Below are 16,233 nucleotides of genomic sequence, written 5' to 3'. Positions count from 1 at the left end.
AAAAACGACAAATACAATTCAAAGAAGATTTAATGAACTGGAAATTTTAAAGACTAAACTAAGCTGATTTATACCATTTGCATTTCTGTTAATAAACTGGTGAAGAGGTGTAACTGAAGGCCTAAAAATACAAAAAGGGTGAAACAACATGTTAAATGCAACACATTTATTTTAGATCAAGTAGACATAGCTACCTTAGTTTCACCACACTAACAGAGGGTTCATGCAGTGAAGCAAAGAATAAAAAAGTAAAAACTGGGAGAAAAAATGAATGTTCATAAAAATTGCTTGAAAAGTCTTAAAATTTGAATAAAACACTTCACAAATGATATAAACACCCACCCACAGAATAATGACATTATTTTATGCTAAAATGCTGGTAAAAATGCACAAAAAATCACTGCATATAATCTGGACAACAGGTGAAAATATGAGGAGCAGTGGACCCATGGATTCCTTCACAGGTTTAGGATATACCAATGCAAGAGATATATACATACTACAGGAAAATTTCAGTGAATTTTCTACAGGCTAACAACTATATATTTAATAACATAGGTCATTAATGCACCACAATAACTGTGTATCTTTTAAAAAATTGTAACTTATACCTCAATCCACCATTGCTTTCCGACACCTTTCTTCCTTTATTCTGTTCTGCTGCATGAGTCTGATGTGAATTGTTCTACAAATAATTAGTACAGTTGACTTAATTCAATATATGTTTAATTTTTAGTCATTTTTCGACTAAAAATTATAGACATTTTTTATGTAACACACCAATATACTAAATTAATAATTTATATAATATATAATTATATACCACTACTGAGAAAGGTTTGACTCCAGCATTAACACCTCGTTTCATGTGATTATAACTGCACTTCTTTTTACTACAACGACCAAGCTGCCAATACTCAAAGCAATAACCTTTAGGACAATCAAATGGTGCAGAGATGTGTTTAGTTGGACTTCCTGCTACCTTATTTTTGGCTTCATGTTCACTATGTCTGTATTGGTCATTTTGCTTATACGCAAGCTTCTAAAGGGGTAATAAATTATTAAGTCAATACATTAACAAAACACAAAACAATTTATTTAGTTAGTGACCTAATACCTTTATTCCCTTGGGGGAACTGAACAGAAATAATTGTGTGTTTATTAGTTAAGAAACTTTTTAAAAGCCTTATTATAACTTTGAACAACTACAATCATCAATGGTTTCTGTTATTAACATCTAAACTCATGAATCCAAAAAATTACAGGTCCACGATAATCACAATTTCAGGTCAATTCAGGTGGGACACCACTATGTCAGGTTAGGAAAGGATGAACAAAAATATGTATTCCTTCTGTACTTTTGTAACTGATACTGGAGTTTATCTCCACAACTGCTAAAACAGTGACTTCTTGAAAATGCCCACATTTGTCCCATGGCCAGTCATAACATAAAATAGGCAGATTAAGGTTACTGTAAAGGAAAAAACTCACTTAATGAGTAGTCTCAGAAAAACCCTTATAATTTATCAATACTTTTACATTTTTTTAGATTTTTTTTTGTTTCTGAATGCTTGATGAAAGACTTTTTTGATGGTGTTATTTTCGTGAGATGTTAATTTTCCAAAAAGAAAATATAATGAATTAAACACACACTATTTTTTTTTTCACCGTACGTTTTAAAATCGCTTCTTTTTCCGAAAGCGTGGTCGCAGATGTCTCGTTTTTGCACTATTACATCCAGCATAAATTAAATTTAAAAAGGTTCCCTGTTTTTTTTGTAACAACGTCGTTATGAAATTATTTGTAATTATATGTAATCATTCAAAAAAATGCATATTTTTTTCTTTCTGTCGTCATAATTCGCTAATCAGTAATTTATACAAAAAAATCCAGGAACCTTTTGTGCATAAATTTTTCAGCTTTCCATTACCGAAAATTTCAATGAGCCAATTGGAAGCTTTCGGAAAAAGAGACCACAAATGTAAAGGCATGTATGCGAAAATTTACTAACGAGATATTTGTTTTTAAAGATTTTCGTAGGTGTTTTGAAAATGTGTGAACTGAGTATGCAGAAAGATGATGAAAGTGTGAACTTTTTCTTTATGCTGAATATTCGTGCACGCATTCAGAATTATTAACAGACAGAAGTCAGGGTTACAAGAGAAAGCTTATATGCATACTCCTTAACTTTGATTTTTTTTAATGATTTTTTATATGACAACATTTATATATATATATATATCGATGGTGAAAGTAAACTATCTAAAAATATTATTATGCATATATTTATACGGTAGTTTCATATCATGTATAATGTTTACAAAAAATATGCGTGACTCATTTTGCACATATTTTCTCAAAGGTGTGAAGGATATAACACCTGTAAAAAGGCTCTTTCCAGAAAAAAGGGATGTTCCAAATATTTTCATGGAATATTAAATATGTCATTCGAAAGAGAATTTTTTTTTTCTATATGTCATGAATTTTTTGCAAAAAACCTAAAAAAAAAAATTGTTTCCTTTACAGTAACCTTAATCTAGAATACTTTTACTATAATTCCCGTACCAGTCTGTCTGTCACGCAAAATGATACCGCAAGTAGCAAGATGCATGCAATGTGATACAAAAAAGAGGGGTGAACCCGTGGATCTTTCCATAGACCAATGACTAGTAATATTTACAATATCCACAATAGCAGAAAGAACCTTGATAAAAGCTGTGAAAGATTTTTCATAATAATTTATCTTATTTAGAACCGTAATAAAAATTATTTCCGAGGTTGCTAAGTAATATAGCTTAATTAATGAATAGACCTGAATGCTAAAAACATTTAAACACATTGACAAACTTCCCGTCTTCATTCAACAAATTTAATTACCCAGGCACACTGAACATAGGTATTTGTAAAGGAAACTATAAAGAACTATAAAGGAAACTATACTATGAATGACTGGTTACACTTTTTAAATAGGATATATTTTACTTGATTTGAACTTGGGTATAGAACAGTTCCTTCAGTTACACAACTTTTTTTCACACAGAAACAAGGTTTGATAAGCAAAAACAAACTTACATTAGCATTTGAGTTTTTGCGTTCGTGTTTCATCTGACATGGCTTAGGATTATTGCAAACTCCCAAATACCAAAACGATTGACAAATTCCAGCAGGGACGGTATTATCACGCTTCCGATTATAATCATTTCTAACATTTAACTTAGGAATTTTATCTATGCACATTGGTTTAACAAAAGCTTGTCGCTGCCCAATATGTGTGTTATTTTTATAATTTCTTTGTCTCGTTTGATTAAGCAAGGGGATTGATGCGATAATGGGATTCACTGGAGGGGTTGGCAATATAAAAGATTGATTTATTATTTTAAGCAACTCTAAATTAGCGATGGGTTGGGTTAACAGACTTGGTATTTTATCTCTGGGAAGAGGTGCTTTAAATTGATCAGAATATCTATCCTTCCAGTTATTAACTTTACTGTATGGCTCGGTAAGATCTTCATTTTTTCTAAAATTAAAATAATATAAATTGTTTATAGACACTATCATTCACAACTTCTAACTATTCTTGTAGTTCATACAAGCATGTTTACCTTTTTAAGCCAGTTGACAGATTTTCTGGAGGTTTTGTGGAACTAAATGTAAATTATATGGAATAAAAAAATGATTTGCTGTTAAATAATGTGATAGTAAAGTCTTCATCATTTAAAACATGCAGTCATTTTACCTAGTATTGACTTGGGTGTTTGTAGTTTTAGCATCAGTAGACTGAATATCGTCTTCATTAAACTCGTCATCAAATGCTGCAAGTGACACCAAATCAAAGTTACAACTAGTATCTATATCCCCATTAAACATGCTGTTATTATTTTGGTCGTTTTTATCAATTGGTTCAAAATCATTGCTTGTAGTTATAGGTTCAAAAGTGTTGTTTATATTTATTGGTTGAAAACTATCGTTCCTTTCTATTGGATCGTAACTATTGTTTGAATTTATTGGCTCAAAATCATTATTTGTATTTATTGGGTGAAAATCACTTGTTTGTTTAAAATCATCAGTCACTCCCTGGTTGCTCTCATCACCATATAGTAATGCATCTTCATTGATGTTATGGCTGGTTACAGAAATGTCATCTGTCTCACCAAGTAGTTGCGCTTCTGTGGAAAGGTCACAAGAAAAAGTATCAAATTCATTTGTAGCAATTTCATTTGGTGCGTTTGGAGTATCAGTTTCTTTGATATCACTGACAATGTCTGGGACAAAAGAGCTTTCAATCTCAGCCGTTGGAGTAGTATTTCCAAAAACATTATTGTTTTCAAGTGTAGTGTTTTTTCGTTTATTTAAGAAACATCGTAGATCTAAATTTGGAAGTGGTTCGATGGCAACCTTGCATGATGGACTAAAACCAAAATTAAAAGTTAAAGAGCATTTTTATTGTAGAAATACAAATATATTTCAGTAGAACTACAATGCGAAAAGAGTAATTTATTAAACAAAACATAGTCTTTACTAAAGATAATAATAACATATTATCAGCCTAACTTTATCAAGAAAAAAATAGCAAAAAAACAATTTTAAGGATGTTGTATAAAATCTGGCTAAAATTTTGGCTTCATACAATCAGTCCTTATTTGCTTCTTCATAAATAACATGTAACTAAAATACTTTTAGTGCTTTTTTAATTATGAATTAAAAAAATAATTGATCCTTTAAAAAATTACTGAAATTAGGTAAGTTTAACCTTGTGATTTAACAGGGGTGCACATGGTGAAATGCAGAAATATAATTAGCCGCAGTAAATTTATCCTTGTGATTTAACAGGGGTGCACTTTGTGAAATGCAGAAATACAATTAGCTGCAGTATGACTTTATTGCACAATGAACAAGAGTTCATAACTATACTTACAGTTCTTTCTTCACTTTAACAGACATTTTTGCTAAAATCAAAGAAGTATAATACAATGCTAAAAAATATAGCTATACTAAAGTAGAATTTGACATACATAACAAGATGGGGCAAATGCTTGCTTTTACATACATGCACATGATAATACAAATTCATAACATTTCAGAAACTAGGTGTTAATACTAACATTATTTTGAAATTCCTTTGAGATGCTTGTATTGTGATGTAAGGATGAAATTGATTGTGCAATATTGACAAATTTTAATGATTTCTATAAACTGTCATTAAAGGAAATAGAATAAGTTGCATGAATATTTGAACATGTTCTGATCTTTAGTTTTCAATAGAACGTTCAGGATAATGTTTTCTATATCTTCCAGTTTTAACAATAAAATAGGTACCTCAAAAAAAATTGCCCATCAATAAGAAAATCACACCCAAGCAATAATTTAAACTGGGCGAGCAATCTGAATAAATACAATAAGTTTATAAACGCATATTTGGGGGAGGAATTAATGGTTCAGCTAGTTTCTCATTTGTCGAAGAGAGTCTTTGCGTGAGCAAGAGCAATTGCTCTCCCCTTATTGATAGGCCTGAATAATGCGTCTTTTAAGAGCACCAACAACAAATTTCTCATAGCAAGGGCGAGTGTTTAAAATCAACAGGTTTTCCTGTTATTTGTCATAACAAAGCAGCTCTTTCCTGTTTACTATCAGAAAACTTAGAGCAGAACCTATGGAAAGTCTTGTTTTGACGAACCGCTCATTAGAAGTTAAGAAGTCTCTGTAATTTTTCATCTAAACTTTTCACTGATTTTAATCGTTAAGGTTAGAATTTGCAGAAACCACACAAGCGCTGCAAAAGCACTGAAACTTAACCCAAACTGAGTAAGGGGGTAGTAACCCTTTTTTAGCTTTCCAAATATATAGCTGAATTATTTACTCAGTGTATAAAACATACGATTTTTTTACTATTTCCTAAAAATATAGGTCTTTAATATATATCATAATAAAATGATTTTAACTAACAACAAAATTGCTGAGTCAGCAGAAATTTCTATTTAAAATGTATCATAAACAAGAAAAAATCGGCTTCTACGAGCTCCAACTTTTTACAATCTGGTTATTTTTCATCAGCTTCAAATGAAACTTTGGTAACCCTATTGAAAGGGTGTGCAGAGTTTTTTTGTTCATTTATATTTGTTTAACAATAGCCTTTTGTTGTTTCCAAAAGATTCTTTTTTAGCATCCCCTGCTGCATTGAATGCTGGTAAAAGAAAAATATTGCGAATAAAAAGATTTCCGCACACCATATCATGGCTGCATGGTTCACCAAGCATGTCTGAAAATCTTAAAGAAAATGAAAACACTATCGAAAGTTCAAGCTAGTGCAGTATAGCATAATGAAGATTGTCTTAAATATCTACATAGCCACCTTTGTTGTTATTTACGTTTCTCTTTGATAATTACGTCATTTCTTTCTGTACATTTTAGCAAGCGCGTAGACAGTAAACTATATTCGGCAGAACTAATTAATTATACATGATTTTAATTTAAAGAGAAATTGTTAAAGCTGGATATTTTTGGTGAAAGACAATAGTATTTTAGCTATAAAATCGTGACAAGTGTGTTATACCAGAAAAAATATGTATAATAGTCTGAAAATAACCTTTCGTAACTAATTATGTAAAAAAGGGTTACTGCCACCTTGAAATACACCCATAACTTCAGGTGTTTAGGATGTGTATATGCAGGGTGCAGGATGTTTATATATACACAAGCTCAGTTTATATCCAACAAAAACTTGTATGTTGTAGCATTGTGGAAATATATCTTACTTTCTTACTGTTTATTTTTGCCTCTTCCACTTTGCACACGTGGGAAGGAAAACATTTTTTGTATAAACAATTATCCTTTTGAAAAGCGATCATTAAAAAAATAGTGTGTTTCAGCATAAAAATAAAATTTACCAGTATTATTTAGTTAAAACGGTTCCATCATAATAAAATTAATATCAACACCAATTTCTTTGATTGCGATTGAAACAACGTGCGCAAACCTAGCCTGCCATTTTTACACGGCCGTCGTAACTTTGGTTTGCAGCATTTTACAGCCTGGTTTTTACACACACATGCAATTCTTGCTGCAATAACGTCAATATATATATTAAAAGGTAATAGTACTCTTATGCTCATAGTTTATCTTTGTATCTGTATTAATTGGTTAATTTCACCAGTAAATTTATTTCTGGAAATAACAGTGATTATTGGGTCGTAAATTGAAACCAGTTTATTTTTGGGAGAGACTCATACCATAATGATCCAAACAAGCGCCCAGGGCGCTTATTAAATTTTTCGATTTTTTGCATTAGCGCTTAATCGAGGGGGCGCTTAATCGCGGGGGGATCATTTCGGCATTTGCGGTGGTCCTATACCTGAAATGTAAAAAAATGGGATTTACTGCATTGTGTGCTTTTATTTTTTGACTGAATGTACTATTACATGTATAAAATACAATAAAAAGTTAAAAAATAATTTTTTAAGAGGGTGAATATATATATTAGTCAATATATACTAAGTTTTATGCCAAATAACAAGAGGAAAAGACGTTGCTAAGGCTGTATCCAAGGAGAATTTTTTTGATTTTTGAAAACTACTACTAATTTTTGATAACGAAATAGAGCAATTTCCAGGTTTTTTCATAAAAACGAACTATGCCACTGTTTTCTACGCATACCAAAATGTATAAAAACGATAAATTTAAAAAAATGATTCTTTTGTGATTTTCAGGTATAGGACCACCTTGAGCAACCGAAACACGGAGTCTTAAAAAAATGAACGACTTACATATTTTTGACTATGAAAACCCCGTTGTGTTTAAATATGGTTTAAAGGCTAAATTTAGGCCTCTGTCAAAAATCCAAATTATTTTCCTATTTGTTTCACTTTAAGAATTTTCCGTGAAACGGAACAGACAGAAGGATCAGAAAAGCTTCTGAGCTAAATTGATTACATCACGTGAGTGGAAACTTTTCGTTTTTTTTTCGGAAAGTAGAACTTTTTCTTTGCAATCTTTGCGGAAACAGCAGGTAGAAAATTAGAGCTTGATTATATGAGGCGAGTTGGCTCAGTGTTGGCTCGCATGATAAAATTAAACAGCTCAGCATAATGGCAGATGAGATCACTACCAAAAAATATTTGACACAGAACACCTTGGATTTGGAATAACAAACTACTGGCGACTAAAATACTTAATAATAATTTTGATTTAATTTCGCTTGTTTGTTTACATCTTGCATCCGCCATTTTCAAAAAAATATGCGTATTTTTTTCAACCCGGCACCAGTGTAGGTCTTGACCCGGGTTGACTTTTTCCATATAATATGTATTTTTTTCAAACGGGTTGACCAGCAAACCGGGCCAACACCGAGCCAACGCGCCTCGTATAATCAGGCTCTTAGATTATTTTATTTCGAGTAAATTGCGCAACGTGTGTTTACTTTCTGTGTTGAAATGTGCGCAATAAATAATATCAGGTGAAAATTACGAACAGAAATATTATGGGAAAAATATTCTTTCCATTTTTAATTGTCGAACACAGTTTCCGAATTCGCCGGCATGTCGTCGTAGCTGGAGGGAAGGGGGCAATTTTTTAAATCATTTTGGATTTTCTTTTGCTTATATGCAGGCGCAGTTGGTCGGCTTTAAACGTCAGGTGCTATGCATAATATTACAACCTTGTCTCCAGGGCTCTTTTTTCTTTTTTTGACGGCCATGCCACTATCAAAAAGTAAAAAAGGCCTTGGGACGAGGTTGCATGATATTTCAATTTTTCTTTTTTTCCATTTTCCTCGCTTTTGTTATTTCTCCTCAATATTTTTCCACTTAATTATTTTTTAAATTTTTTATCATTCTTTTCTGTTTAAGTACTTTTAATAAAAATTTGTGAAGATTTTACTAAATTTAGACATTACACAATGAAAGTGGAGCTCTCTAGCGCACTTTCGACTTTTCGCTGTTTTTTGAGTCAAGCCCTAATTTCAAGGGTCTAGCGCAGCACTGTTTCCTCGCTATATTGATCCTCTGCGCAAAGGGTCAATACCGCGGGCAATTACCGTTGTCCTGCAGCACTCTCGTACGACCGCAATGTTGTCACCCTGGTTGGGGTCACAACATAAAAAATAAAATGTCCAGTGCGTTAGAAAATTTTCCAACATATAATAAAGCAATGAGTTTCTTTAGAAATGCAATTAGTAAATTATATAGCGCTGTCTCAGCGCCAGTAGCAGCAACACGCGATGCACTCGCAGAGAGACTGCAGAGTGTGCGTGAAACTGCTTCTTTATTATGCCACAAGGCTAAGGAGAGGCTTGGTTACGGTCAAGCCTTGAGGAAGACTGTCGAAGACGCTGCTGTGGAAGAAGAACAAGTGGAAGAAGTGGATCACAGTGCTGTTGAAACGGAAGGTGGATTTGATGGTAATTATCGACATTTCCGAAGTGAAGGAACACCAGAAGGTCAACTGGTGAGTATTGAACAGTACCTGGATCAACAGAAACAACATGTGGAGAAAGTCATCACAGACTTGCAAAACACTAGACAGAATTGGAAGATTCAACTGAATCTCATGGTGGAGTTTGTGCACAAGGAAAATCCTTCCGACAAGTTCACAAAACCAATATGGAGTGAGGCTGTCACAATTATGGAAGGAAGTGACATCGAAGAATTGATCGAAGAGATGTATAAAAGCCTGCTAAAACGCTTTGAAATGACATCGGAGAAACTCAAAAAAAGCGACTACATCTTCAAGCGAATCACGGAAATGACGTTTCACTGCCACATGATTGACCTTATGAGAGGTAGATCATGGTTCAAGACACCCGAATGGCTGCAAAAAAAGCACTGCATCATCAATCCCAAAAATGAAGACGAGCAGTGCTTCAAATGGGCCGTCATTGCAGCACTGCACCACAACGAAATCAAAAACGATCCTCGACGCATCTCGAAGCTCGAACCGTTTGTTGAACAGTACAATTGGAGTGGCATCGAGTTCCCAACTCCCAACACACACTGGAAAAAGTTTGAAAGGCAAAACCCCAACGTGGCGCTGAATGTCTACTTTTCTGAAGAAGATTTTCAGGTCAGACAGGCATATGTTTCGAAACACAACACGACACTTAAAAAAGTGGCAGATGTGCTAATCATTCAAGAAGGAGGGAAAAAGCACTACGTTGCCATTAAAAGATACTCTGCGCTCATGCGCGGTTTATCATCTAGACATCGAGGTGATCACTACTGTCGAAACTGCATGCACGGATTCCGCAGTCAAGAGACACGAGACAATCACATGAAAGTGTGCATGGACCATGATTTTTGCGAGATTATCATGCCTAAAGAAGGAACAGTACTCAAACACGAAGATGGGCAAAAGTCGCTCAGAATGCCATTTGTCATCTATGCAGACACAGAATGTATCTTGGAACCTGTTCAAGGTTGTGATGGAGACCCTGAAAAATCACACACCAGAGACGTCAGCAAGCATGTGGCTTCAGGATATGCCTTCATAACCAAATTTGCACATGGAGAAGTAGAAGAATCATCCGACTGCTATCGTGGAAAAGACTGCATGGAAATGTTTTGCAAGGGACTGAGAGATCAAGTCAATAGAGCTATCAGACATCCACAGAAGAAGATGATCCCGTTGACACACGAAGAGAAAGAAGCCCACAAGTCTGCAAAAAGATGCTTCATTTGCAATGGGCTTTTCAAGAAGAACAACAAAGACATCACAATGCGCAAAGTTCGAGATCACTGTCACTACACTGGTCAGTATCGAGGAGCTGCACACAGTTCGTGCAACCTAAAATATCGCATCCCCAACGAGATTCCGGTGGTCATGCACAATCGCTCACGGTATGACGATCACATCATCATCAAGCAACTGGCCAGGGAATCCAAAAGCCACGAGTTTGAATGTCTGGGTGAAAACAGCGAAAAATACATCAGCTTCTCCATCAAGCAATCCGTCACATTTCAAGGAAAAGACGACGAACCGCTGAAGCAGATAAAGAAGAACAAGAAAACCAACCAAATGAAAGAAGTGGAATTCAGCACGACCTGCAAAATCAAGTTTATCGACAGCTGCAGGTTCATGCAAAGCTCATTGTCAAGCCTTGTGGATAATTTAGCTGGAACCAACAGTGAAAGTGTCAGCTGCAGCGACTGCAAATCAAACATGGAACTCATCGAGATTGACTCAGAGTACAAGGCGCAATTCAAGTGTCAAAACTGTTACCGCTCTTATAAGACGGTGGAACTGAATGAGCATTCTATGAAGCAGAAATTTTCCAACACATTCAAGCATGCAAGGGGCAATGACGAGCACTTTAGACTTTTGCTGCGTAAGGGTGTTTACCCCTACGAATACATGGATGCGTGGGAGCGTTTTGAAGAGACAGCACTTCCTCCAAAAGCACAATTTTACAGCAGCTTGAACCTTGAAAACATCACCGAAAACGACTACAAGCATGCTCAAAAGGTGTGGAGGGCTTTCAACATTAAAAACCTTGGGGAGTACCACGATCTCTACGTGATGAGCGACACGCTTCTTTTAGCAGACGTTTTTGAAAATTTTCGAGACACTTGTCAAAACATCTACGAGCTTGATCCAGCGTATTTTTACACTGCTCCAGGCCTCGCATGGCAAACAGCTCTAAAAGTGACGGGTCAGGTGCTCGAGCTTCTCTCAGACATCGACATGCTACTGATGGTTGAAAAGGGGCTCAGGGGTGGTATTTGCCAAGCAATCAAGCGCCAAGTGTTTGATATCAACCTGTTGATCTCGTATCTGCTGTACATCGATGCCAACAATCTGTACGGAGGTGCCATGTCACAAAAGCTGCCAACACACGGCTTTAAGTGGCGTGAAGACCTCGAAAATTTTACTCAAGCTTTTATAGAAAATTATAAAAATGGAGATGATGGCTATTTTCTTGAAGTGGATGTCCACTACCCGAAAAAGCTGCACAAACTCCACAACGACCTTCCATTCTTGCCTGAAAAGATGCGTCTGAACAACGACTGTGAAAAGTTGACGTGCAATGTGTTTGACAAGGAAAAATACGTGCTGCACATTCGCAAATTGCAGCAGGTACTGCAGCATGGATTGGTTCTCACCAAGGTGCACCGAGTCATTGAGTTCAAGCAAAGTGCTTGGCTGAAGCCCTACATTGACATGAACACAAAGCTGCGAAAGGATGCCAAAAATGATTTTGAGAAAGACTTTTTTAAGCTGATGAATAATATCGTGTTTGGCAAGACCATGGAGAACGTTCGCAAGCACCGTGACATCAAACTGGTGACAACGGAATGGAGGCGCAAGAAGCTCGCATCAGCTCCAAACTATCACAGCACATCAAGATTTGACAAGAAATTTGTGGCAATGGAAATGAACAAAGTGAAGGTCGTCATGAACAAACCTGTCTACCTCGGCCTCTCCATCTTGGACTTGAGCAAACTCACGATGTACGAGTTTCACTACGACTACATCAAGCCAAAGTTTGGTGCAGGCGCAGAGCTTTGCTACATGGACACAGATAGTTTCGTCTACCACATCAAAACAGACGATGTCTATAAAGATATCGCAGGTGACGTTGAATCAAGGTTTGACACATCGAATTAAAGTCCCGAAGACAAACGTCCCTTGCCTATTGGCAAAAACAAGAAAAAATTGTGCTTAATGAAGGATGAACTTGGTGGCAAAATCATGATCGAATTTGTTGCATTGAGGTCAAAAATGTATGCGTACAAGACACTCGAAGGATACGTGCAAAAGAAGGCAAAAGGTACAAAAAAGTGTGTCGTCAAGAAACAGATCACGTTCGCATACTATTTGAACAGCCTGCAGACCTATTAAAATTTGTATCGCACGCAACTGAGATTTACCAGTCGAAAACACGAGATTTTCACTGAAAAGCTGAACAAAATTGCGCTGAGTGTTGATGATGACAAGCGACTTCAAGCTCAAGGTGGGTTCACCTTTGCACATGGAAGCAGTCCTGGATTAGTTTGCAAGCAAGAATTGCTCACCAGGGTGTGGCATCCCAACCATGTTAAACCATGGATGTTTTGAGTCTCGCGGTTCAAAAATTTATTTGCATCTCACACACATAGTCTCAGTGTTTTCAAAATGTCAAAATTTTCTGTTTCAAACAGTCTGTTTGCATTCAGCATGGTCTTGATCACGACAATGCATTAATAAAAATGATACTTGAACTCTTGTTGGTAATGTTGTACGTAAGTTTTTTGTACGTCTGCTGCAAGTTTTCCTCTCTAATAAAAGTTATGTCAGAACTGAATGAAATTTTAGACGTCTTAGACACACCGTCACCAGCAATGAGAAAGCGGGAAAAAGTCAAGAAAAACTTGAGTCTCGTCAACTCTCTGGGAAAAAAGCAGTGGACGCCTGAGTTGCTGGATAAAGCGACAGAGAAACAACTTGACAACCTCTTGAAGAAGCTCGAGGCACAAGCGCAAAAATCAGCAGCAAAAGACTTCTATCGAAAATGTCAGGTGTTGACAATTTTCAGACCATGATGAGCGACATAAACGCAAACTTTCTGATTCAAAACCCGACCTCAGAGTTGATTGGTAATGTAACGGAGAAATTGTTCACCACAAGGAACTCTCCGATGGAAGTTGTAGGGTCATATATGTATGAAAAGTGCGGGCTGTGGCTCGCTCCCGTCTCTCTGTTTTGCACAGTTTTCAACCATCTGGACTGGAAAAAATTCAGCGAAATTGCCGAGGAGCGTCAAGCGTAAATCAAACTGCGAAAAGATTTTCCGGATGAAATAAATGGATCAACAGGAGAACCAAGTTTCGCAGAGCAGAAGCCGTCTTGATGTAATTTGTACGTCTCACGACTTACAAATAAATGAGTGAAGAACAATCTAAAGAATGAGGGTCGTGTTGCTGCTGTCTTGAATGGAACCGCAAGAACAAGGCTGACTTACAGAAGAACTTGGGCAAAAGTACTTCGCAAGAACAAGGCTGACTTACAGAAGAACTTGGGCAAAAGTACTTCGCAAGAGGGTCAGGAACCTGTCGCAAGTCCTCACAATTTGTACGTCTCACGACTTACAAATAAATGAGTGAATCTATCCAAGTCATAACCAAGAAGAATGAGGGTCGTGTTGCTGCTGGCAAGAGACTTGCTGAATGGAACCGCAAGAACAAGGCTGGCTTAAAGAAAGAACTTGGGCAAAAGTACTTCACAAGAGGGTCAGGAACTTGTCGCAAGTCCTCACAAGTTCTATATCGCTGGAGGTCTCGCTGCCGTTCTTACTGTTTGCGTGGCAGTCTATTATATACGTAAGAAGCCTAGCGTCACCGCAGGAGTACGCGTGTCAGCGGATCGCCTGGCGGCTCAGCAGCAAAAGCCTTCGAAAATCGATATTTTCGAGATGCGATAACCTATAATAAATGAGCAGCAAAGAGTATCAGAAAGAAGTCGTCGATTCCTTGTGGGAATCTGTCAGACTAGTATCCTATACTATTGTAGGCTAGGCGCAAAAAAGGCTCTGGGGGTTTCTAGACCGGGGGCCAAGATGGACATGGAGGACGGCTTGAAGCTCGCTGGCTATATGACAGGAGCAATATTATTCGACGATTACGCGATAAAACAAGGGTGGTATAAGCGTTCCATGATGCCTCCGAAGTAACTATCTAACTCAGAATAAATATGACTCTAGACATTATCAAAGACCCGCATACGGCAATCTTTACTGGACCGACAAGCTGTGGCAAGACGCAGCGTGTCCTGGATTTGCTTGAGAACGAGTATAGGCAGCATTTTGACAATATTATCATTCTCTGCCCTACAATCCGCTGGAACAAGACCTATCTCGAGAGATCCTCGCTATGGAGGGATGACTATGTGTTCCTGGTGGAGCCTAAGGAGCAGCTGTTCGAGTGGATCCAAAAACTATCGTCATTGCTGGCGGGCGAAGGGACGTTGTTTATCGTTGACGATATGATAGCCGACGAAAGTCTCGACAAAAAACGTCAATCCCTGCTTGAGCTTGCCATCAGTGGTAGACATCGCAAACACAGTCTCTGGCTACTAACCCAGTCGTATACCGCCTTACCGAAGAACCTCAGGCGACAGAAGAAACAGTTGTTCATGTGGTACCCCTCGGAAAGGAGCGACATGAAAACGGTAGACGAAGAGACCAATATAATCGAGGACTGGGAAAACATCAAGACTGAATTGAAAAAGTCCAAGCATGCATGCTTGTACGTAAGACTGGAGCATCCTAGAAGTTACAAGATCGCCTAGCGGCTCAGCAGGAGTATTGTTGGTTAGACTCTTGACATATAAGAAAAGATGTATAATGAGAGCGTAATTAAATCGTCTTTTGAGAGCCCACAGCAGACTAATAGATGCAGTGGATAATGACGATGACAGCAAACTGGTAAACACAACTCGGGATATTGATCGCCTGCGACTCCGTCCTGACGGGCAAGAGTTATGCAAAAAATATTCATGGCTTCCTCAGCTTGGTGGTCATTATTGGATCCAGTAATTTTGTGACATTTTGCGAATCACAAAATCCCTAGCTGAGCCTTGGCACCAGATATTTAACAAAATGGAAAAATTGAAAATGCAGTATTGGATGGCAGATGAAGACGAGTGCCAGATTGTTTTGAGAAAGACTGCGACGCTAGCCAAACTCTCGCGAAAGCGAAAAAACCACGCATACGTAGAGGAATTTCTAAAAGGGTGGGAAGCCCTGTTCGCGTACGGAACCTACACATTCGAAGGGGAGGTAGACCCCAACTTTTCAGCATCTGAAGCCTGGAACCTGATGCAAGATCCTGAGGACGCACAGGGCAAGACGAAAAGTTTCAAAAGGCAGATGATAAACTTTATGCGCGCTCTAAAATGGATGCAGGGCTGCGGACGTCTCACACCTGACAAAATCCAAACTATCCATGAAATCATGATGCGCGGGGAAAAACACAGGGGCGGCAAACCCGTGCTGGCAGGGAAATACAGGACGACTAAGGCATTCGCTGGTTTTCACGAATTTGCCCCTGTTTCTACAATCCCAAGGTTAGTGATAGACGCCCTGGATCGATACTACTCTACAGAAACTGACGATCCGATATGGAAGGCGGTGAGGTTGTTTATGGACTTGATTAATACCCATCCATTCGAAGATGGGAACGGGAGGCTATGTAGGCTCGTTATCTCACATGTACTTGTGGAGAGTGGAATGAGTCTCTTTCCAGTTTTACTTAGTTCGTTCCACAAACG

The 16,233-nt window shown here is 37.3% G+C and overlaps 2 protein-coding genes across 2 annotated transcripts; one reads left to right on the top strand and one right to left on the bottom strand.

The window, feature by feature from the left end:
* Positions 1-18: 18 nt before the first annotated feature.
* LOC130646117 (uncharacterized) lies at positions 19-6,363 on the bottom strand. The gene is made up of 8 exons (XM_057452256.1): positions 5,103-6,363; positions 4,916-4,946; positions 3,737-4,408; positions 3,603-3,644; positions 3,073-3,517; positions 824-1,042; positions 612-685; positions 19-121 (listed from the first exon to the last, which is right to left on the bottom strand). The coding sequence occupies exons 2-8, from the start codon at positions 4,939-4,941 to the stop codon at positions 19-21; spliced, it is 1,581 nt and encodes a 526-aa protein (XP_057308239.1). The 5' UTR covers positions 4,942-4,946; positions 5,103-6,363.
* A 2,736-nt stretch (positions 6,364-9,099) lies between these two features.
* LOC130646116 (uncharacterized) lies at positions 9,100-12,594 on the top strand. Its single transcript, XM_057452255.1, has one exon. The coding sequence runs from the start codon at positions 9,100-9,102 to the stop codon at positions 12,592-12,594; it is 3,495 nt and encodes a 1,164-aa protein (XP_057308238.1).
* The last annotated feature ends 3,639 nt before the right edge of the window (positions 12,595-16,233 follow it).

This window comes from Hydractinia symbiolongicarpus, chromosome 5 (assembly GCF_029227915.1).
Source record: "Hydractinia symbiolongicarpus strain clone_291-10 chromosome 5, HSymV2.1, whole genome shotgun sequence".
Taxonomy (NCBI): Eukaryota; Metazoa; Cnidaria; class Hydrozoa; order Anthoathecata; family Hydractiniidae; genus Hydractinia; species Hydractinia symbiolongicarpus.
Note: the sequence above shows the minus strand (reverse complement) of the source record. Positions and strands in the feature narration are given on the sequence as shown.

Coding starts and splice junctions, on each gene's coding strand:
- LOC130646117 (XM_057452256.1), bottom strand. CDS start 4,941: ATGTCTGTTAAAGTGAAGAAAGAACT. Junction 4,409..4,915: donor GTTAAAGTGAAGAAAGAACT/GTAAGTATAGTT, acceptor TTTTGGTTTTAG/TCCATCATGCAAGGTTGCCA. Junction 686..823: donor TCAAACCTTTCTCAGTAGTG/GTATATAATTAT, acceptor AATTATTTGTAG/AACAATTCACATCAGACTCA.
- LOC130646116 (XM_057452255.1), top strand. CDS start 9,100: ATGTCCAGTGCGTTAGAAAATTTTCCAACATATAATAAAGCAATGAGT.